This window comes from Littorina saxatilis, linkage group LG15 (assembly GCF_037325665.1).
Source record: "Littorina saxatilis isolate snail1 linkage group LG15, US_GU_Lsax_2.0, whole genome shotgun sequence".
In the NCBI taxonomy this organism is placed as follows: domain Eukaryota; kingdom Metazoa; phylum Mollusca; class Gastropoda; order Littorinimorpha; family Littorinidae; genus Littorina; species Littorina saxatilis.
Genome location: NC_090259.1, coordinates 25,175,392 through 25,197,772, shown reverse-complemented (window position 1 = coordinate 25,197,772; position 22,381 = coordinate 25,175,392). Strand labels below are relative to the sequence as shown.

The window sequence follows — 22,381 nt, the reverse complement described above, 5'->3', positions numbered from 1 at the left end:
ATCGGCTGAGTCCGGGCTAAGTACAGACGAAGTGCCCTCACAGGGCAATTGACCGAATCGGGGTCACCCGGGGCCAACGCGCTGGTCAGAGCCTTAACTCTAACCAGCGGAGAGGCCTGCCCCGGAGACTGATTCTTGGCCAGGAAATCAGGCCGGAAACGCAAAGATGCGGAACCGTCCGGCTCAAAGGAGATATCTCCAGGCTGACCCGACAGGGCGTGGACCTCGCTACCCCGTCGGGCCGTAGCCAACAAAAGGAGAAACAGCGCTTTGCGAGTGACATTGAACAGACTGGCCTCGCTTAAAGGCTCAAAATCCGCAGAACGAAGGAATTCCAGGATTAAAAACAAGTCCCACTTGGGAGCGGGCAAACGAGCTTTAGCTTCCTTAAGAGCAGCCCCTTTAATGACTGCAGCTATAACGCCCCCGACTCGAACAGAACGACCAATCTGCTGAAGAGTCGCCGAGATAGCGGAGCGCCGGACCCTCAACGAGGAGACTGAGGCGCCCTGTGAAGACATGAAAGAGAGGTGGTTAGCGACCTGAATAGAGCGCGGAGCCACCGAACTCACCCCTCTAGCTGAACACCAGGCAGTCCATGCCTTCCAGTGGGAAGCATAAACTGAAGAGGTGGACGCTCTATGCGAGCGAGCCACCAAGTCCAGAGTCAAAGACGACGCCCCAGAGCGCTTCAGCGAGTCCCGAACAACTTCCACACGTGAAGCTTCAGAAGACTGGGCTCCTCGTGTGGAATGCCTGTTCGGGGCTGCACTAGTTCCCCTCGCACGAGTGCGAGAGGAATGGGGGGCCCTTGGGCAAGCCGAAGAAGATCTGGAAACCAGACCTGCGACGGCCACAGAGGAGCGACCAGAAGAAGAAGGGCCGGCTCCTCCATCTCCGCTTTCCGGATTACTCGGCTGAGTAACGGAAAGGGAGGAGTCTGAAGATCTGTATGTGCCCCCCAACCCTCCCTGGACGCATCTGTAAAGAGGTCCAGGTCGGGGAGGGGCACGACGATCGGAACACCTCTGCAGACCCACTCCGTGTGCAACCACGGAAGGGTCGCAGACTGGAACCATCCCTGCAAAGGGATGAGGGCGTCCCAGTCCACCAGAGGAGAGTCCACAAACGGCTTCAGCGCGAACTGAAGCGGACATTTGTGGACCCGGCCCAGTGAAACCAGAAGAGCCATAGACTCTATCTGCCCCAAGATGGAGGCGAGCGAGCGGATGGAAGCCATCAGGAGAGGTAAAGTGGAGCGAATCTGAGCTTGGAGCTTGTCCACCCTTCTCTGAGAAGGCTGGACAGTCCAAGCGACCGTGTCGAAAGACATCCCCAGATAAGTGAATGTCTGTGACGGGGTCAGCTCCGACTTTACCCGGTTGATCGAGAACCCCAACCAGTTGGATTCTCGAAGAACCGTCAGGGTATCCTGCGAACAGCCGCTCTGGGACTGGTTCATGATGAGCCAGTCGTCCAGATAAGCCCGCAGACGGATACCCTGGGACCTCACCAGTGCACAGACCTGTCTCACCACCATGGTGAAAATCCACGGTGCGAGAGACAGCCCGAAAGGGAGTGCGCGAAACTGGTAGATCTGATCTCCCCACCGGAAACGAAGCCATTTCCGGTCGGTCGGATGCATAAGAATGTGAAAGTATGCGTCCGTGAGATCGATCGAGGTCACCCAGTCTCCTGGGCGGAGAGAGTCTCGGACAGAGGCTGGCGTCTCCATCTTGAATTTTATCTCCCTCAAGAAAGTATTGAGGAGAGATAAATCCAACACGGGACGCCATCCTCCTGATGCTTTGGGAACAGCGACCAGACGCCCGTAAAATCCCAGGGAGCTGTGGACCCGAACTCTCTCCACCGCGCCCTTCTGCTCCAGGGAGGCAATTTCCGACTGCAAGACGGAACGTGCTTCCTGCGAGAAGGGGGGCTTGAACCGCGGAGGCACTCGGGTAAGAGGCGCCTTTTCCTCCCGCCAGAGTAGACGGAAGCCCGAACTCACCACTCCCACAATCCATTGGCTGTCTACTACCGACATCCAACGAGAAAGTGCCCGGGAGGGGCCTCCCGCCATCACCAAGGTGGAGGGCGGGAGGGAGGTGAGATCGGGAGCGCTTCATTGGGGGTGTGGCTTACTTCCAGAGCCGCCACGCCCCCTCCCCGATGCCGTCCTCTTCTTCCCACCACGAGCGGCCGGCGAAGCCTGCCGCTTCTGAGCTGGCTTGGGGTTAGACGATGTCTGAGCCTGCTTCTGTTTAGAAGGCTGAGACTGTTTCACCCCCTTCAGAGTGTAGTCAAGGAACTGACTGTCCTTGTTTGACTGAATCTCCTTCTGTCTGGCATCCAGTGCCAGCGGACAGAAGAGAGACTCCTCTGAGACCGGGGAGACTCTCAAGGTCTCCCTAGTAGCCAGCTCCGTGAATTGGGACTGCGAGAGGAAGAGATCCCTCCTGCAGAGTACCGCTTGGGTGTACTGCAGGGAGGAAAGACGCAATTGTTCCTCATTGACCTTGGCCAATGCGGTCAAAAGCGCCGAGACATCGTCCGCATTCTGTTCTTCACTGAGAGTGAAAGGAACTAGCGAATCGGTCAATGCCCGAGACAGAGCCCGAACGAGAGTCTCCGCAATGGAGGACAGTTCGATCTGCCGACGTCCAACCTCCTCAGCAGAGAGGAGGGAAGCCTCGGAAACCGGCAAAACCGAATCACGCTTGATCGGTTTAGTCAGAAGAGGCAGCAATTCCCGGGAAACCGGAAGGGTAGCCCTAGGGAGTGCAAAAGACGCCAGCCAATTCTGGCTCTGATTGGGCATGCCAAGCTTCCTATTGGCCGTAGGCACGAAGGAAGAGGCTTGGGCAGCTGAAGCCACCCACTGCTGAGCTGATTCCGGAACTGGACCAAAAGGAAGCAGTAACGGAACAGGCACTGGCCGAATACCACTCCCCGCATGTGCTGGACGAACCAGTGAATGCGAAAGTTGGTAAGCCACTGACGGAGACTCGGCGAACCGGAAGGAAGAAACATCCTCCTGTGCCGGCCGGAAGTCCGCCATGGCAGAAGGAACGAATGATGCGGAAGAGTCCGCAGCCACCACCCCTTCAGGAAAATAACGAGACGTTACTTCCGCCGCGACGTCAAGAACAGACTTGAGCTTCGACGGAAACACGCCCCGCGACTCCTCGCTGACCACTGATGGAGCATCAGAATAGTCACACGTGGAACCATGACCGAAGTCACCAGTTCCGGAAGCAGAAGCATGCCCTGGCAAACCGGAAACCGGAAAAGCCTGAGCACTAACGTCATCCTGCCGCCCAAAACCCTGTGAAGGTAAAGGGTAAGCAGGACGACCATCCGCAAAAACCGGAGCTGGATGAGCTGACGTCACTCCCCCGACTGAGTGGAGTGATGCCTGCTCAAGCCTAGGCGCTTGAAAGCCGGAAGGCGCACGCTGTAATCCACTATCTGGTATCCGGAAGGAACCACCAGAAGAGGAAGAAGCGTTTCCGGCCGAAACCGGAAGTGTAGTCAACGGAACCGCAAAATGCGGAAGTGAAGACTGCACTGGTTGACTTCGCGATCCGGAAGGACCGGAAGTCAGTGAATACTCCATCCTGCCGCGACCGCCGTAGCGTGCCGGAGCGGACGGATCATCACTTCCGGCAAGTGCCGGAAATGCGGCAGTCGAAACCGACTGCCGCCGCTGTTCGAACAAGTCCGGGGCCTCGTAGGTTATCGCCGGAAATGAAAGATCAGCAAGGTATCGGTCGTGACCCGATGCGAAAGAGCTGTCCCCCGAAGGAGAACGTCCAGGCGCCTCACGAGGGCTATCGGACCAGCTCTGCTTACCAACCGACGCTGAAGAGGGAGGACGCTGCTCCAAGCCGGAAGTGGAGGACAAAGACACGGAAGCCAATGCCCGGACGTCACTGCCAGATGCCGGAAACGCCGAACTGCTGGCGACGGAACGCAGAAATTCTGCCTGCACCCAGCTGCGGATTTCTGGAACCAGTGACTTTAACAGAGAGGAAACCAACGCACCTTGTCCAGGTGCTAACAAAGAAGACGAAGTCTCCGATGTAGAGACAGGTGCAGAAGTAACAGTAGCGCTAGGCGCCGCAAAAGAAGCAGAAGTAGTAACAGCGCTAGGCGCCGAAATTGGTACAGCCAACAAAGTGTTACGCTCTTGGTCTGTAACAAGTAACGTTGCTTTGGAAGAGGAAGACTTAGCCTTAATTTTCCCCTTGGGGTCCGACTTGCCACGGCGCTTGTCTGAATCAGACATGTTGACAACAACACGTGGCAACGCGAAAAAATTTACTGAAACATAAGTCTAAACGACTGGAAAATTCAGTAAACACACGCACTAATGCGTTAACAAAATACTATAGCTAAACTTGCCCCACAAGCAGAGGCACGGAGAGCTACAAACAAAGTCACACGAGCTAGAAAACTAACTCACACAACAAAATGGCGACACGCAAGACACTGACACAAACGTCAACAACACGTGGCAAAGTAAAAAGATTTACTGAAACGTAAGTCAAAACGACTGAAAACACAGTAAACACACACGCTTACGCGTCAACAAAATACTAAAGCTACACTTGCCCAAACAGAAAGAGGGCACGCAGAGCTACTAGCAAAGTCACACGAGTTAGCTAACTAACTCACACAACAAAATGGCGAAACACGCAAGTCACTGACACACAAGTCCGTAAAAAAACGGACAACGTACAGTAACGAAACAGCGCAAACAACCAACAACAAACGGGAACGAGCTCACCAAACTGTAGGCAAGGCGAGCAGACAAGCTGGGTAACGTGGCCGGCGGGTGTCACTCAAACACACAAGGTCAGCCACAGAGCGTCAAAAAGTGAACCGTCCTCTCCGAGGTGAAAAAGACGTATGATAATAGGCACGTGTTCCTAGAGGAAGTGACGTGGCATACACCCGTATGGGAGGTAACTCCCGGTGTACTGGCCCATTACCAAAGCTACTTTCACTTTCGTTTTGGTGATGGGGTTGCTTCCCTTTAAATTCTTTAGCCGGGTAAGCGTTTTTCAGTGATAAGCATCTCAGGTGACTCAATGCTAATGTGATTCGGAGTAAGAATATGATATTAAATACTAGTTTACTAATCCCTGTTCAGTGCAAAATGCTGAACTTACCTTGAGCCCGCAGACAGCCAGGAAATCTTCGTTGCAGGGGTTTCCAGTGATGGAGAGTACAGTGAACGGAATGGGGGCAGACGACAGGCGCTGAAAACACACAACAAACATTTTAGGTGAGTAAAAGAAAGTGATAATCCAAGTTGTTCATATAGAATTAGAACAAAAGAGCTATAGATGTACTTACACATTCATGCCTGAGTTTATTAGTTTTTTGTGTGTGTGCTTTTGTTGTTGCTGTTTTTCTTTTTCTCTTGTCAGTTTAGCTCCTAGCTTATCTCTCTGCATTTCCTTTTATTTAGTTGTTTGTTTACTCAGATGTGTCTGATAAAGTGCTTTTTTGTTTCATGTTACTGTAAATTTGATTTCAAAAGCTGGTGAAGAAAGTGGAAACATGGGTTGTCAGAAGGCAACAGCTGAACTGTTCGTCATCATCTTTTGATTTTCACACTCAGTCCTTATACTTCTTTTTTTAAGTGTTCACACATTCCAAATGCAGGTTTCCAGCACACACACACACACACACATGCATCAAAGCATGCAGACTGCACACTCTCTCTGTCTCTCTCTCTCTGTTTTCAAAACTAACACCCTGCCCTCCACCAGCCTTGGGATGCTTACTAAACTAATCCACAACTACTACACTTTCCCCACAACTCACCGTCAGTGTCAGCTTCTTCTTGCTGGAGTCGGCCTGCTTGAGGAGTGCGGAGAGCTGCAGGATGGTGATCTTGCCCTTCTCGTGGCTGACGGCCAGGTGCTGACGCTTGCCCTGTGGCGACGACAGCACGCACATGGCCACGCGCCGCAGCATATGGGCCGTGATCAGCTGGCGGATAGTCTGCCCTTGGTCCCCGCTGTAGTTCATGCGAACGTTCTCGAAAGCGCCCTCCTGAGAGCCGAGGGTCACCGTCTGTTTTGAAGAACAAATCTCTTAGCACATATGAATCACTTCTGTAAATATTCACTACAACTATCATCACCCCTTCTATCATTTGTATTATTCACACAGACACAGTCATCAATTTTTCTTCACTAAAAATAAATTCTCTTCGCAAACTAACGTAAATATTCAACCCTCACCACAACTATCATCACCGCTTCTATCACCCCTCACAGAAAGTAAACTCGAAAATTTTGATAGTAAATTTTCATTTGATTAAGGGCAGACCGGGTAGGCAAAATGAGTTATTTTTGGTCTCATACACCTTTTTGGGGTTGTTGCATTTTTCACACCTTTGAACATCCTGGAATGCATTCAATAATCTGCTTTTGTCATTTTAGACATGTATTCATGTAAATAAAACCATTTTCAAACCGATGTTTTGTTGTTTTTGTCTGTGTTTTATCAAAAAAATCGAAAAAATGGTCAACTTTGGATACTCCGTGCTGGTAAATGTGCGCACATGACATGACCCTTCGCTGTTCAAACTGTGTGGAAATTTCCGTTCTTCAAGATGACGTCATCACCGTTGGGGAATTTCCGTTGACATAGGCACAAAGAGAGAGAATCCGTTCCAACCGAAACCCCGGAATTAATATATGCAAATATATGTAGGTCAAAGGCATTTGGCGCAAGCGCAGTAGACAACTTATCAGTCCCCCGGTGTCAACAAATCCATGACGTTTTCACCGATTCAGCAGCATTTTTCAAAGTTTTGAGCTGCGGAGAACAACCCTAACATTGGAAATGTTCGGCATAGTGGCAAGAAATGTCAGAGAAAGATGAACCAGCAGCAGCGAACAGTAGAAGGAAGTAACAACACTCCGAAATGAACCAACATTATCGTATTGAAGCAGACGACATTCTAAGATTCTTGACTCGACGAGGTGGGTTTTGCTTCTTTCTCTTTTCGATCTTGTTTGTTTGACAACGTGATTTATTGCACATTGTTATGTTGTTGTTGTTGTAAGAATGTGTTAGGGTTTGCAGGTAAATGATAAACAGTTTGTGTCTGAAGTATTTTGCGTGTTTCTTGATCAAATTTACTGACCATGCCGCCGCCGCATTCCCACCCCCCCCCCCCCCCCCCTCCCTCCCTCCCTCCCTCGACCATATCTGTGATATCGTCTTCACAACCCCTATTTTATTGTTCTTCGCTGGCCAGTCCTTGAGAGCTTACTATGGTGTAACATGTCATCATTATTCTTTGTCTGGGGTCAAACTGAGAAGCAGCATCTGAGCGATGTACGACTGACACAGTTTCTGTTTCTGGTCATTGACCGTAGGAAAATAAGTACCCTACTAGAGAGCGTTCTCTAATTCTGAAGGATTGGTTTACACCAGCATGGCTGACCAACCTATCATTGACAGCAATATTGTTGTCAAATCTTTTCCATTAACTAAGGAATAAAAAAATAGATCCAATTTACTTCACCAAAGAAAAACAAGAAGGGCAAAGCCCATACGACTCACATGCTTTACACATTTTTCCTACCAAAATACATGTGACCTTGACCCAAGGTCAAGGTCATCCAAGGTCATGCAACACAAAGCTGTTAATTCAAGACATAGGAAGTACAATGGTGCTTATTGGCTCTTTCTACCATGAGATATGGTCACTTTTAGTGGTTCACTACCTTATTTTGGTCACATTTCATAAGGGTCAAAGTGACCTTGACCTTGATCATATGTGATCAAATGTGTCTCATGATGAAAGCATAACATGTGCCCCACATAATTTTTAAGTTTGAAACAGTTATCTTCCATAGTTCAGGGTCAAGGTCACTTCAAAATATGTATACAATCCAACTTTGAAGAGCTCCTGTGACCGTGACCTTGAAGCAAGGTAAACCAAACTGGTATCAAAAGATGGGGCTTACTTTGCCCTATATATCATATATAGGTGAGGTATTGAATCTCAAAAACTTCAGAGAAAATGGGAAAAATGTGAAAAATAGCTGTTTTTTAGGCAACATTTATGGCCCCTGCGACCTTGACCTTGAAGCAAGGTCAAGATGCTATGTATGTTTTTTGGGGCCTTGTCATCATACACCATCTTGCCAAATTTGGTACTGATAGACTGAATAGTGTCCAAGAAATATCCAACGTTAAAGTTTTCCGGACGGACGGACGGACGGACGGACGGACGGACGACTCGGGTGAGTACATAGACTCACTTTTGCTTCGCATGTGAGTCAAAAAAGAGTCAAACTAAAGCCGGGACTGGGGATGCACCTCATGAATCAAAAGCATAAAGATCACCTGCAAACAGTGCTAGGTTTAGGAAATCTGAAAATGTATACACACACACAGAACACACACACACACACACAAAACAGACAACAGACAAGAAACAAGCAAATACATAGCAAGTGTGATGAAATAAATTAATTTTAAAAGAAAAATATGAAAAGAAAGAAAGAAAGAAAGAAAATAATTCAGCTAGTTTCAGTATTAGTTCCTGTGTGTATGTGATTGTGTGGTTACTCAAATCCCATAGTAAACTTGACATGTAAATTTTGTGATAGGGGCCAATTAATGAATGTCTTTTGTGTGTGTGTGTGTGTGTGTGTGTGTGTGTTCGTCAACCGACATATGTGGGTACGAGCCGCTGAGGTGGTTGTAAGAAAACCCGCCTGGTTCAGTGGTTGGGGGCTGATTGGGATTTCTGATTTACCGGCCTAGCCAAAAAGTTGAGGTACACCCCATGTAACATGGTCATTTGCAAAATAAAGTACAAGCACTTGTTGACGTTTATATTGAGTCTTAAATTTTGCAGCTTATTACAAACAAAAACCATGGACAGTTGTATCAAATATTAAATCAGTGTTTGTGTATTTATTAGGTTGGAGCAAGGGGAGAGCCAGTCCTCCTGTGGTGGCAGCGAGGAGAAAGATTGACCTGATGGAAAAGTTTGCTAAACCGGAACTACCCTCTTCCACAGCAGAAACATCAGCTTTGCCATCTTCTGACCAACCATAAGAAGATACAGATACTTTGCCATCTTCTGACCCATCACAAGCAGATATGGATACTGGTACTGTGCAACGTCACTCCGCTGACATGTGTTGGGCTTTTGTCAACATTGATCAGCTCAATCTATTGCTGAAAGGTCTATATCCTGTACTGAATGCTTGTCTGATAGCAGTCTGATTATGAAAGAAGGTGATGCATCAGCCCAAGGATTTGCACAGGCCCTGCATCTGGAGTGCATATGAGTGTCCATTCAAGTCTGCAGTTGTTTACTCTTCTCCCGGTGGTAAAGTTGCATTTTAAATAATCCGCGTTTGACCATGTTGGTACATGGAAAGGGACATTCAGCTTTACAGAAATTTGCTGCAGTGTTAGGATTGAGCACAGAAATACTGTAATTAAAATGTTGCAACTTTTGAATGGCTTGATAGCTTTGTTCCATTTGTGTATATATAATTATGTAATGTTGTTGATGATTTGTGAAGCATCATTTCTATGCAATGGAATAAGAAATCAGTGCATCCGTTGGGTTTTTATGAGTCTGACAGTTTGGTTCTGATCAATATTTTCATATCAGCACAAACACAGATAATTGACTTTTTTAATGTTTTCATATGATTTTTTTTTTAAATCAAAAAAATCTGATAATTTGATTATTAAATCATTTCCCCTTCATAGTTAAAGTGTTATTCTGGTTAAAAAAAACCACCCCATTAATTCAAGCTCTACTGTGGTACTAGTTTACCAGGGTACTAGTGAGACTCTTTTACATGCTGTTTTCTCTACATGTAATTTGAGACAAAATGTGGTAATTAAAATGTTGTAACTTTTGAATGGCAAGATGGATTTGTTCCAATTTTGTATATGTTGTTTATGATTTGTGAAGCACCATTTCTGTGCATGGAATAAGAATACAGTGGATTCCTTGTGTTTTTATGAGTCCGACAGTTTCGTTTTGATTCATATCTGCACTAACATAGATGAGTTTTCAAATGATTTTTTTTAAAAAGTCTGGATAATTTGATCGTCAAATCATTTCCCCATCATAGTAAAGTGGTTATTCTTATAAAAACATATTAATTCAGGCTGCACTGTGCTACTAGTTTGAGGTACTGGTTGGAATCTTTCAAATGCTGTTTTCTCTGAATGTAATTTTCAGACAAACATCTGCAATTAAAATGTTGCAACTTTTGAATGGCTTGATGGATTTGTTTCATTTTTGTTTATGTTGTTTATGATTTGTAAAGCGTCAGTTTTGTGTATGGAATAAGAGTTAAGTGCATTGGTTGGGTTTTTATGAGTCTGACAGTTTGGTTCTGATTCATGTTTTCATATCGGTACAAACAAAGATGGTTGTTTTCATATGATGTATATAAAAAAAATCCTGATAATTTGATTGTCAAATCCTTTTCCCTACATAGTAAAGTGGTCATTCTGATAAAAACATATGAATTCAGGGTGCACTGTGCTACTGGTTTTTTTATGTACTGGTTCAAATCTTTAAAATGCTGTTTTCTCTGAATGTAATTTTCAGACAAAACGCTACAATTAAAATGTTGCAACTTTTGAAAGGCTTGATGGATTTGTTCAGTTTTTGTATATGTTGTTTATGAGTTGTACAGCATCAGTTCTGTGTATGGAATAAGAGTTCAGTGCATTGGTTGGGTTTTTATGAGTCTGACAGTTAGGATTTCATGTATTTTTCTTATCAGAACTGAACCGGTAACTGAAAATGCTAAATTAAAATAATATATTGCTTAGAAATGCTTTTCGATACACAGAATTATTAAACACACACATATTGCTGCAAAGAAGAAAAATTGGATCAAAACATGCACTGGTTCACAAACTGCAACATTTTAAAAAAAGCACATTTTATAACGTTTTTCTCACATTTTGGTGAATAAAACCCCCCAAAATTGCTTTTCACTCAAAATTTAAAATGGTTTCCCTTAATTAGGTTATTCTGCTTGCAAAAATCAAACAAGCAGCAAGCTGTTTCCAAAATAAAAAAAAAAAGTGCTTGCCTACCCTGTCCCCCCTTAATAGATTTACCCGAATCACATAAAGCATTGACGTAGTCTGAGATGCTAAGGTCTGAAAAGGCTACCCGTCTTTTTAAAGGGAAGCAACCCCACCACAAAAAGTGTAAAGGTAGCCATGGTAATGACCACAGACCAGGGGAGTTACCTCCCATTGGTGTGTACTATGTCACTACCGCTCCTCAACACGTGCTCAAGATCATATGGCTTTAAAGAAAACTAAAAAAACATAAGCGGGGTTCGTGGGAGGGCATAAACTATGTGATTCGGGTAAGTATATTAATCAAATGAAATTTTACTATTAAAATTTTCGATTAAATTACATATTCTTATTCCGAATCACATAAAGCAGATAGCTTTAACAAGGCGGTGGGAAAGAAAAATCTAACTCACTCTTAAATCCTTGCCAGGAACTGGCCGCCTGCAACTAAGGCAGGAAGGGCTCTAGAACCGTCCTGACGGACAGCCGCGATGTCTCTGAGGTAATAATTGATGAAAACATCGCCGGAGCGCCAGTAAGCTGTGCACAACACCTCCTCCAGCCTCCTCGACCGTAAAACGGCCAAGGAGGAGGCCCAAGCCCTGGTTTCGTGGACTTGGGCCGAGTCAAGGGGAAAGACAGGCTGCGTCCCCCCCTTGCCCGAACGGCTCCATTCGTAAGCTTGTCTAATGAGAGCCGACACCCACCGAGCTAGAGTCGTCTTAGAAATGTCTTTTTGTCTCACCGTGTTAAGGCAGATGAATAAAAGGTTTTGAGATTCTGATCTGAAGACTAGAATCTCGCAAAGGTTCGAAATCTGCTGAACGCAGAAATTCTAGAACCAGGAAGAGGTCCCATTTAGGCATGGGAGTGCGAGACCTTACCTCCTTAAGGGCCGCGCCCTTAATGACTCCAGAAATGACGCCACTGATATCAATGGAACGTCCTATCTGTCTTAAGGTCGCGGAGATGGCAGATCTCCTCACCTTCAGAGAAGAAGCTGAAGCTCCTTGAGAGGACAGGTAAGACAGATGGTTTGCTACATGCATAGAGCGTGGAGCCAACGCGTTCAAACCATGGACATGGCACCAGGTTGCCCAGGCCTTCCAGTGTGATGCATACACGGACGAAGTGGACGCTCTGTGAGAGCGTTGCACTAAGTCCAGTGTCAGTTCTGAAGCTCCAGGGGAACCAAGAGAGCCATGGACTCCATCTGCCCCAAGATGGAGGCTAGCGTCCGGAGGGAAGCCCGCAGGAGAGGCAAAGTGGAGCGAATGAGAGCTTGAAGCTTGTCCACCCGCCTTTGGGAGGGTTGGACAGTCCAAGAAACCGTGTCGAAGGACATCCCCAAGTAGGTGAATGTCTGAGACGGAATCAGCTCCGACTTTGATCGGTTGATCGAAAAGCCCAACATGTTGGCTTCTCGAAGAACCGACTGGGTATGATGCGCGCAGCCTGTCTGGCTTTGGTTCAGAATGAGCCAATCGTCCAGATACACACGCAGTCGAATACCCTGCGACCTCACCAGTGCGCAAAACTGTCTCACCACCATGGTAAAAACCCAAGGTGCCAGAGACAGCCCGAAGGGGAGGGCGCGGAACTGGTAGATCTGATCGCCCCACCGGAAACGAAGCCACTTCCGGTCGGCCGGATGCATAAGAATGTGAAAATATGCATCCGTCAGATCGATCGAGGTCGCCCAGTCTCCTGGGCGGAGGGAGTCTCTGACCGAGGCTGGCGTCTCCATCTTGAATCGTATCGCTCTCAAGAAAGTATTGAGATGCGATAGATCCAGGATGGGACGCCATGCTCCTGAGGCCTTGGGAACGGCGAAAAGCCGCCCGTAGAACCCGAGGGAGCTATGGTCTAAGACCCTCTCCACCGCGCCCTTCTGCAGCAGGGAGGCAATTTCCGCCTGAAGAACAGACCTTGCCTCCTGCAAGGAGGGGGGCTTGAAGACCGGAGGACGCCTGGACAGAGGTGCCTTCGCTTCCCGCCAAAGCAGGCGGAAGCCCGACCTCACCACGCCCACAATCCATTGGCTGTGTACAGAGACCATCAAATGAGAAAGTGCCCGGGAGGGGCCCCCCGCCATCACCGAAGTGGAGGGCGGAGGGGGGTGAGATCGGGAGCACTTGATTGGGGGTGAGGCTTGCTGTTAGAGCTGCCCCTACCCCTGCCCGACGCTGATCTTTTTCTCGAACCTCGAGAAACAGACCGAGACTGCCTTGTGCCTGCCGGCTTAGCTTGGCCAGAGGCCTGAGCCTGTTTCTGTTGAGGAGGCTTGCTCTGCTTCAACCCTTGTAGAGAGAAGTCGGAGAACTGCTGATCTCTGTTCGACTGGAACTCCTTTCTTCTGGCATCAAACACCAGATGTCCGAAAAGAGATCCCTCTACCACGGGCGAAGCTCTCAAGGTGTCTCTCATAGCCTGCTCAGTGAACTGAGAGTGCGAGAGGAACAAGTCCCGCCGACACATCACTGCATAAGCATAGTGAAGGGAGGACAGCCTCATTTGCTCTTCGTTCACCCTGGCAAGGGCCGACAAAAGAGTGGAGATGTCATCAGTGTCCTGATCTGCACTAAGTGTGAAAGGATCCAGTGACTCAGTGAGAGAACGAGAGAGAGCTCTGATGATCGTCTCCGAGATAGAGGCAAGTTCCAAAAGCTGACGTCCAATATCCTCTGAAGCGACGAGGGTGTGGTCTGGAAACACAACACCGGAGTCCTTAAACTGCTTAGCCAGCAGAGGAAGCAGTTCCTGTGTCACCGGTAACGGTGTACGCGGAAGAGCAAAGGACGCCAACAAGTTCCGACCAGGCTTCGGCAAGGTGAACTTCTTGTGACAAGAAGGAACAAAAGTCGAAGCCTGTGCAGCCGAAGCCAGCCAAGGCTGAGCCTGTTCCGGAACTGAACCGTGAGGAACAAGTAGCGGAACAGAAACACTTGGGATACCACATACGGCAGGAGATGGTCTAGCCAAAACCTGCGAAAGGTGGTACGCCACCGAAGGTGACTCCTCGAACCGGAAGTAGGAATCCTCCTCCCTCGCGGAACGGAAGTCCGACATCGCCGACGGAGTGACCGAAGCGGAAGCCGCCGAAGCCGATGCACCCTCCGGGAAATATCTGGAAGTAACCTCCGCCGCAGCTTCAAGGGCAACCTTGAGCCTCGACGGAAATCCAGAACGTGTCTGCTCGCTGGCTACAGACTGTGCATCAGAATAGTCAAGCGACGGACACGGACCGAAGTCACAGTTGCTGGTGGCAGGCTGATGAACGGGATGACCGGAAACCGGAAACCCGTCCGACCAGAACCCGTCCTGACTCATCCCCTGACTGGCAGGAGGGTAAGAGTAAGAGGAGGGAACATCCGGAGCCACCGGAACTGAATAGGCAGTAGCCGCAACACCCGACGGGTGGAGTGACGACTGCCCCCGCCGAGGCTGAAAGCCTGAATGCCCATAGGCCAGCCGCTGTTCCTCGCTCACCGACATCCGAGAGGAAGCGTCAGGAAGAGGAACAGTGTATCCGGACAGAGCCGGAAAAGCAACAGACGAAGCCGCACAATGCGGAAGCGAAGGTTGCGTGGACTGGGGCCGGAAGCCCGAACGCCCGTAGGCCAGTCCTCGGTCAACTCCAGTCAAGACCTCTACGTGTGCTTGAGCGGGAGGACCTATGCTTCCGGTAAAAACCGGAAACGCAGCTGCCGAAAACGGATGCCGCCCTTGCTCTGAAACGCCCGTGCACGCAGTGTGAATTGGGTGAGTCAGAACAAAAGTTTGCGGGTTGTGATCCTGCGCCAAGGAACTGCTTCCCAAAAGGGAGTGTCCTACGAGAGCTGGTGGACCAGTTCGACTTACCGGCCGTGCCACCCACTGAGGCAGAAGACGAAGCAGCAAGGAAATCTTCCCTGGAAATCGTCGCCGAAGGCACCGTCAAAGACGCCAAAGAGCGAGCGTCACCCACTGCTGGGGGGAAAACCACGCTGGCAGGCAGCGTGGAACGCTTCAATTCTTCCTTCACCATGCTGCGAATTTCTGGAACTAAAGAACTAAGCAGCGTCGACACGAGAGCACCATGCTCCGATGCCGACACGGAGGGAGAGCAAGAAGACACAGAAGACAAAGAAGTGTTTGGCTGCCCCCCAACACCATGGTCATTGGGGGCAGAAATAGGTACGGACAAAACGGTATTTTGTGCTTCGTCCGAAACAACAACCAGTACAGGCGGTTTGGAAGATGAAGTCGAAGATTTAGTTTTAACCCTGCCCTTGACATCAGCCTTGCCACGTTTTTTATCACTGTCAGCCATGCTGACCAACAAAAATGGCCGCCAAACAAGAAAGCTACTGAAAAATTTACAAGTCCAAAAAATGGACAAAACGTCAGCAACTACAACCAAAATTCCTGTCAAAATAAAGAACAAGGAACGAGCTCACCAACTATGATGCAGAAGGCAAGAAAGATCAAGCAAACACCAAACAGCACAGCCACGAGAGCGCCAAAAATCCACGACCTTCTCCTCAGAACTGAAAAAGTCGTATGATCTTGACCACGTGTTGAGGAGCGGTAGTGACGTAGTACACAGCAATGGGAGGTAACTCCTCTGGTCTGTGGTCATTACCATGGCTACCTTTACACTTTTTGTGGTGGGGTTGCTTCCCTTTAAAATTGTTTAAGACCTTGTTTCAGACCTTAGCATCTCAGACTACGTCAATGCTTTATGTGATTCGGAGTAAGAATATGTAATTCAATCCGCAATTATCACCACGCAAGCAACTCACCATGAGTTGATCAGCTGTGCTTTCAATCTTCTTGGCCTGGGTGTGGAGGTCGTGCAGGGCTTTCTGGGCGCGTGCAGTGCTGCCCATGGGCGACGCGTCCTGGTAGTTGTCTGTCAGCGGCGGTACGATCCACTGCAGAATCTCCAGCACCGACTGCACTGTGTTGTCCCTCTCCTGTACGACACACCACAATCACACATCATTTGGGATTCTACCGCATAAAGGTTACTTCAGCATCAAGACTCATTATGTGGGTTTCCACCACTAAAACAATACTTCAGCAAAATAAAACATGTGGGTTTCTACATCTAAAATGATACCACCGCAAAATCACACATTATGTGGCTTTTTACCGCATAAAAGGATACTACAGTAAAATGACACATTACCTTTCTGTTGTGTTTTCTTTTTGTTTTGACATTACCTGGGTTTCTACCGCTAAAAGGATACCACAGCAAAATGCCACATTATGTGCGTTTCTACCCATAAAAGGATACTACAGCAAAATGCCACATTATGTGCGTTTCTACCCATAAAAGGATACTACAGCAAAATGCCACATTATGTGCGTTTCTACCGCTAAAAGGATACCACAGCAAAATGCCACATTATGTGCGTTTCTACCCATAAAAGGATACTACAGCAAAATGCCACATTATGTGCGTTTCTACCCCTAAAAGGATACTATAGCAAAATGCCACATTATGTGCGTTTCTACCGCTAAAAGGATACTACAGCAAAATGCCACTTTATGTGCTTTTCTACCGCTATCGTGTACCACTCTCAAACTTGATACTCAAGCTGTGCCGTCAAAGAACGTGTACTCATGTAATTTTCAGGTTTTTGCACAAAGCAAAACAACTTCTAACTGCCAAGAAGTTGCACACACACACATCTTATGACCACACAACTAAATAAAAAAGTCAAAATGCTTACCATGTGAGCCAGTAATTCTCCTTTGAAAGCCTGAAACAAAGAGGATGAAATTACATCATGTGTGCATTAACAAAACTTGTCTCACAAGTTATATGGGAACTCTGTGAGGAAAAAGTGTCTGAAGCAATAGGCAGAAAAATAGCTGGATAGAAAGAATTTAACTTTTAAAAGGCAGAAAACCAGACAGACATTAAAACAAATATGAATGGACCTCACAGACTGACAGCAAAACAAACATGTTAAAATAAAAAAAAGAAAAAAAGAAAAAAAGAAAAGTAAGAAAGGAACTTCTCCAGGCAAGACAGACAAACACATAAGACAGACTAAAAAAAAACCAGAGAGCGTAAGAAAACTGCAAGTGACGAACGTCTATCCACCATAACCTCAACCTACCTCAATCTGTTTGAACAGAACCTCCTGGGCCTTGCTGGCTTCTTGCGGAGTCTTGACCACCTCCACGGTTTTGTCGTCTGGGCCAGGCGATGACAGACGGCGACGCAGAGAGGAGTGGTGATGGAAGGTATCCACGGCGAACGGTGACTGGCCGATGCCAGCGCCTGATGAGTCTAGGCCGCTCTGGGCTGTACGCTTGACCAAAGCCTGCAAATTGAAATAATGAAAGAGAATGATTTAAAGAGACTATAGCCTTGACAATTCTTGAATTATTATTGTTTTAAGTTCTGTTTTGTAATGTTTTCTAGCTCTAGTAACAAGAATGGAACACAGATTGGGTCTACACATACAGAAACAAAAGCTTGCAAGCATGCACACAGAAACACACAAGCACAAGGTAAATTCCAAAAGAGCATATGTATGAATACACACATTTACAAGAAACTTATATACACATACACACACACAAAACAGACATATAACACAGACATGCACACACTTACTCAAAAAACACATACACACAGACAAACACTCACACACACACACACACACACACACACACACACACACACACACACACACACACACACACACTCTATTTACACACTCACACATCCATATTTCTTTCGAATACATCACCTCAATTTAACTAATAGGAGTTACCTTACTTACGAGTGCTAGACTGAGAAGCGTCCTATGTTACCAGTACTAGACTGTAAACAAGGTCGCTAACTCTAGATTTCCGTCGGTATACCATTTAGGGGAGTAGTCTCCCTTTGTCGGTAGTACCTCTCTGCGCATGTGCCAATGCCCATAATCCCCAGTTTCAATTTCTTGCTACGGGGAGCTAGACGTGTATTTAGACCTTTCCCGTCTAAGAAGACTTCCTTCACAGGAACTACAACATTCACCTTCAATCACGGTTTGGGCTTTCCTTTTTAAGGGCGATTACTACGCCCGTATACATTCAATGATTCATCACGTTGAACAACGTAACGAACCGTGAAAATGAAAGTGAAACGGCTTAAAAATGTAACAAAGTTACTTGGTCATAAGTAGAACTAGAAGGTACTTCAATCATCAATGATACCTTGTTGACACACAGAGCCTAACAGGCTCCGTTACTTGTCTTTTTTAACTAGTGAACATGCAATTGAACGACAACTATTCTTTACTCAGTCGTTACGAATGTCGAACAGATATTTACAGCGGTTGGACCGGTTTCATTGGCGCAATAGAACTCCGCGAACGATAACTTACCTTGCCGCTTTCAATGGAAAGCAACGGCAGGTCACCCTACACATCAATGTAGGAATACGAACAAGACCTTCAACTTCGAAATTACCCGGAAGTTTTTTGCGTTTTAACAGCTTTTTATCGACTACAGCGAGGTTTACCATGCGCGTTATCCCGACCGGAAGCGCATTTCTGATCCGAATTTTTAGGCGTACAAAGTACCGAGCGCCCGCGAAGGTTACATACGGCGTATGAATACTTCTGTCATTACAAACTGCGATGACTCTTGCGGGCAGCGTAGATACGGAACGCAGTACGCTTGAACGCTGATTGAACTGAAGGCACAGAGCGCCCGCGAATGTTACATATGGCGTGTGAATACTTCGGTCATTACAAACTGTGATGACTTTTGCGGGCAGCGAAGATACGGACCGCAGTACGCTTGAACGCTGATAGAACTGAAAGCGGGTTGTATCGAAGAATAACAACAACAAACCTCGCCCGCTTGGAAAGAAAACCAAACACTGAGATTGAGATATGCGCCTCCGGGAATATTACGGAGGGAACTTCCTTTACTCTCAGAGAAAGGCAAGTAATTCTCTCTCCTATGTTTCTGGGAAACGATGTTTTCTGCGGTTGGCAGATTATGGTTTTGGTATTTTTATCAGATGATCATGGTGGACTCACAGAGACCACGTGGTGGTACTTCTTCAAATTGGATAAAGAATACTTTCCTTGCCAACTTAACTTGATTAACTTGTAAACTTGTATGCGTGCATACATACACATTATATATATATATATAAATATATATTAAAAAAAAAAAATTAATTTTTTTTTTTTTAAATTGACAAGGAAGAATTAAAGTGTATGCAAACACAGATGGGACATCTTTATTGGGATATAATCCTTTTTTCTTGGCAAAGGGTATCAAAGAAGTCAGTTGATGTTACAAATTCCATTTTCATGGAGTGTTTAAATCAGCTATCTGAGTGGTAAAAGATTTAACTTATGGATAAACTCAAGTGTTTACACTTTGAGATTTACACTCAGCTAAAATCTGTTGATACCACAGTGCCAGGAGACAGCTCTTCAAATTCAATTAGAACAGGCACACATATATACTTATGTTCTGTTCCAGTGCACAATTGATGTACATTACACTTGAATGACATGTTATGAATAATATACAGTTGAAACCATGCCTTAGGGGCATGAATAAACTTGGTTGTTAACACATGAGTATTACACTCAGCTGAGTTTTCACAACATGCAAGATCGAGCAAGGCTCTGAATAATACTCACAGGGGAGCTTCCTATAATGTTGTCATGCCTCTACTTATTCCTGGTTCGTAGGCAAAACCTAAGCCTTTGACCTTTAACAAGGCCACATCTCTACTGTTGTCACCTAATCCTACGACTAGGTTCTCAGAAGTAGACAACAGGACCTAACAATAAGAGGCCGCCCTTAAATAACACTGGCTCTAGTCAGGTTCATACAAGGGATACAATGTTTATCATTTCATATTATGGAAAATATAACATATTTGCTAAACGGATGTTGTTACAACACACAATTAACTATGCCTCCTAGACAGAGCGGCTACTCTCATGAGAAAGGTACTGGATAAACTCTTGGCACATCCATGCCGTTATCAGTACGAGGGGGAATTAAGTCATATTGACATGTATTTATATATACGTAGACATTACCAAACAGACAATGTCGGGCGCTCTGGGGGAATACCTCCAGTAAGCACAGGAAGAGACAGGCTTCCTTTTCGCCCTGATAACTCCCAGGATCGTTGCGACAGCTTATGACAGACCCTCCAGCTGTCAGGCAAGACGTCCACTGGGCGTAACATGAGTAGAATCTCCCTGAGGTAGCTACAGCCTCGTCTGCAACCTCTCCCTTGAGGTGACCCCGAAACACGGCTGTTGACAGGACTGGGCCCCTCCCACCACTATCTTTGCCAGGGTTCCCCATCATGATGGTGGCTTCATGCATTTTGACTACCAGTATTCAGTGCTGCAAACTGCCTGTAGCGATGCTTCAGCACCGGAAGGACAGCTCCCGCCCCCCATTGCCTGTCTACCACCTCCTGACGGACTGAGGAAGACCTAATGTTTAACACTCTTGGAACTAGACCAACACTTCACGCCTGACCATATTTAGCAGTGCCCGGCTACACAGAAGTCTGGGAGTGTGAGGAGAATGCCTAGAGCCTCCTAGTTATCTTCATCACCTGGAATGGAGAGCTAATGGTTAGAGGCTACAACCTTCACACCGGGGAGCCGCCCTACCAGTAACAAGATGGCACCTGCAATCTGCATACAGATCACCAGTCAAACAGCGGTGGACAACTGAACAGGGTATAGTAGTCACATCAGTTTCCATGCATACTGCAAGCTCTTGAGGTCTCTAGATGTCTCCTTCGGATACACAGCTACAAGACAGACACTGCGTACCAAGATAAGAGGAATCAAAGTGTCTCAAGACATTTGCCTGAGGAAACGACTCTGAAGATCACTCACACTTGGAGTGGAGCTTGTTCAACAGGGTAACAGGCCCAAGAATCTTGCCATACAAGCGTCGGGCAACACGGGTGAGCATGTTCAGGCTACATCACAAGGCGGGGAGCTGTTGGAGATAACGCAGAGACGGGGGAAGAAGTGCTCTGAGATCGTCAAGTACAGAATGCTTTCATGACCTGTGGACGGACTCAGCGTAACAACTTGTAAGAGTTGCCCCTTCTTCCTGAATGTCATCTGACACCCGCATCAGCCAGGGGATGATGATAGAAATGTCAGATTGTACAGTCGACACTCAACAGAGGATGTCCGACACCTGTAACAGGTCACATCTCGACTGATAATGGTAACAACTCTGGCAGAAGCATCAACAGGAGAGACGACAGTAGACGTCCTAGAGAAGGGATGGGCCGTTTAAGATCACTGGGCAGGTGCCCCTGAGATGATCAGCAGCTTTTGGAAGACAACCTACCCCAGGGTCAGGCAGTCCTTAGGCTACAAAACCTCATGGTTATCATCCTTGGACCAAGTCAAGAACCGCCCTGATATGGCGCTTCGTGGTCGGCTGGGCGTTAAGCAAACAAACAAACCAAGTCAAGGCAAAACCCTTCAACAGGGAACAGCACTCAACCTACGTCATGCTTCAGAGACGGACAGACTTGACTAAAGAGGGAATGTCTCCCGAGGTGACTCCGCCCGTTTTTCCATGGACTTTCCAGGAAGGACACTGAGAGATAGTCTGAGGTCTGGCCAGCCATCCGCACTATGAGATCCATGGGCCAGATTTCATAGATCAAGGAGGACCTCTCAGCCCATGCGGATTGATTAGTGCTGCCAGACATCTTGGACTGGGTAAACCATACGTCCCTCCATCATTGAGTCAAATTTTCCTGGAACAAGAAGAGCTTCCTCTACCTTTAGGGGTATTGGGTACGGCCACAGACACACTTGGATTTGGGAAGGCTCAGCCACCCCTTCCAACCGAACCTTGAATTGGACAAGCTTCGTTTGCCTCTTACAACTGGCGCTCTAAGATCCCTGGACCACAGAGATAAGACCTAGAGGTATTCCTCCCCCGAAAGGCATAATGAGTGCGGCAATACCTTAGACAGTGGGTGAATGTGTCCATCCCATCCATATGTAGACTCTCAGATGCCTGGACTCAAAAGCTAAAGGAGCTGGAGGAAAGAGACACAGTGAGATCCTAGCAGGAGCTAGGAATACCACACAAGGCTATCTCCCTCGCTCCCAGTCTACGGTGACACAAGGTTATTGGGTGAGTATAAGTTGTGTCACTCTAAGAGCTTGAGGTAGAGACACAGTGAGATCCTAGCTGGAGCCAGGAATACCACACCAGCCTTTTCTCCCTCGCTCGAAGAGCCTGA

At 47.1% G+C, this 22,381-nt stretch overlaps 1 protein-coding gene across 10 annotated transcripts in view; it reads right to left on the bottom strand.

Annotated features, from left to right (window-relative positions):
• LOC138948919 (E3 ubiquitin-protein ligase UBR4-like) overlaps nt 1-22,381 on the bottom strand; it is a 224,267-nt gene that overhangs the window by 117,491 nt on the left and 84,395 nt on the right. For all 10 annotated transcript variants that reach the window (XM_070320552.1, XM_070320561.1, XM_070320554.1 and 7 more), the window contains exons 40-44: nt 17,229-17,435; nt 16,836-16,865; nt 15,900-16,073; nt 5,839-6,090; nt 5,178-5,267 (exon numbers count right to left, since the gene is read on the bottom strand). In XM_070320552.1, coding sequence (XP_070176653.1) covers nt 5,178-5,267; nt 5,839-6,090; nt 15,900-16,073; nt 16,836-16,865; nt 17,229-17,435 — 753 coding nt within the window. The remainder of the gene's footprint in view (nt 1-5,177; nt 5,268-5,838; nt 6,091-15,899; nt 16,074-16,835; nt 16,866-17,228; nt 17,436-22,381) is intronic.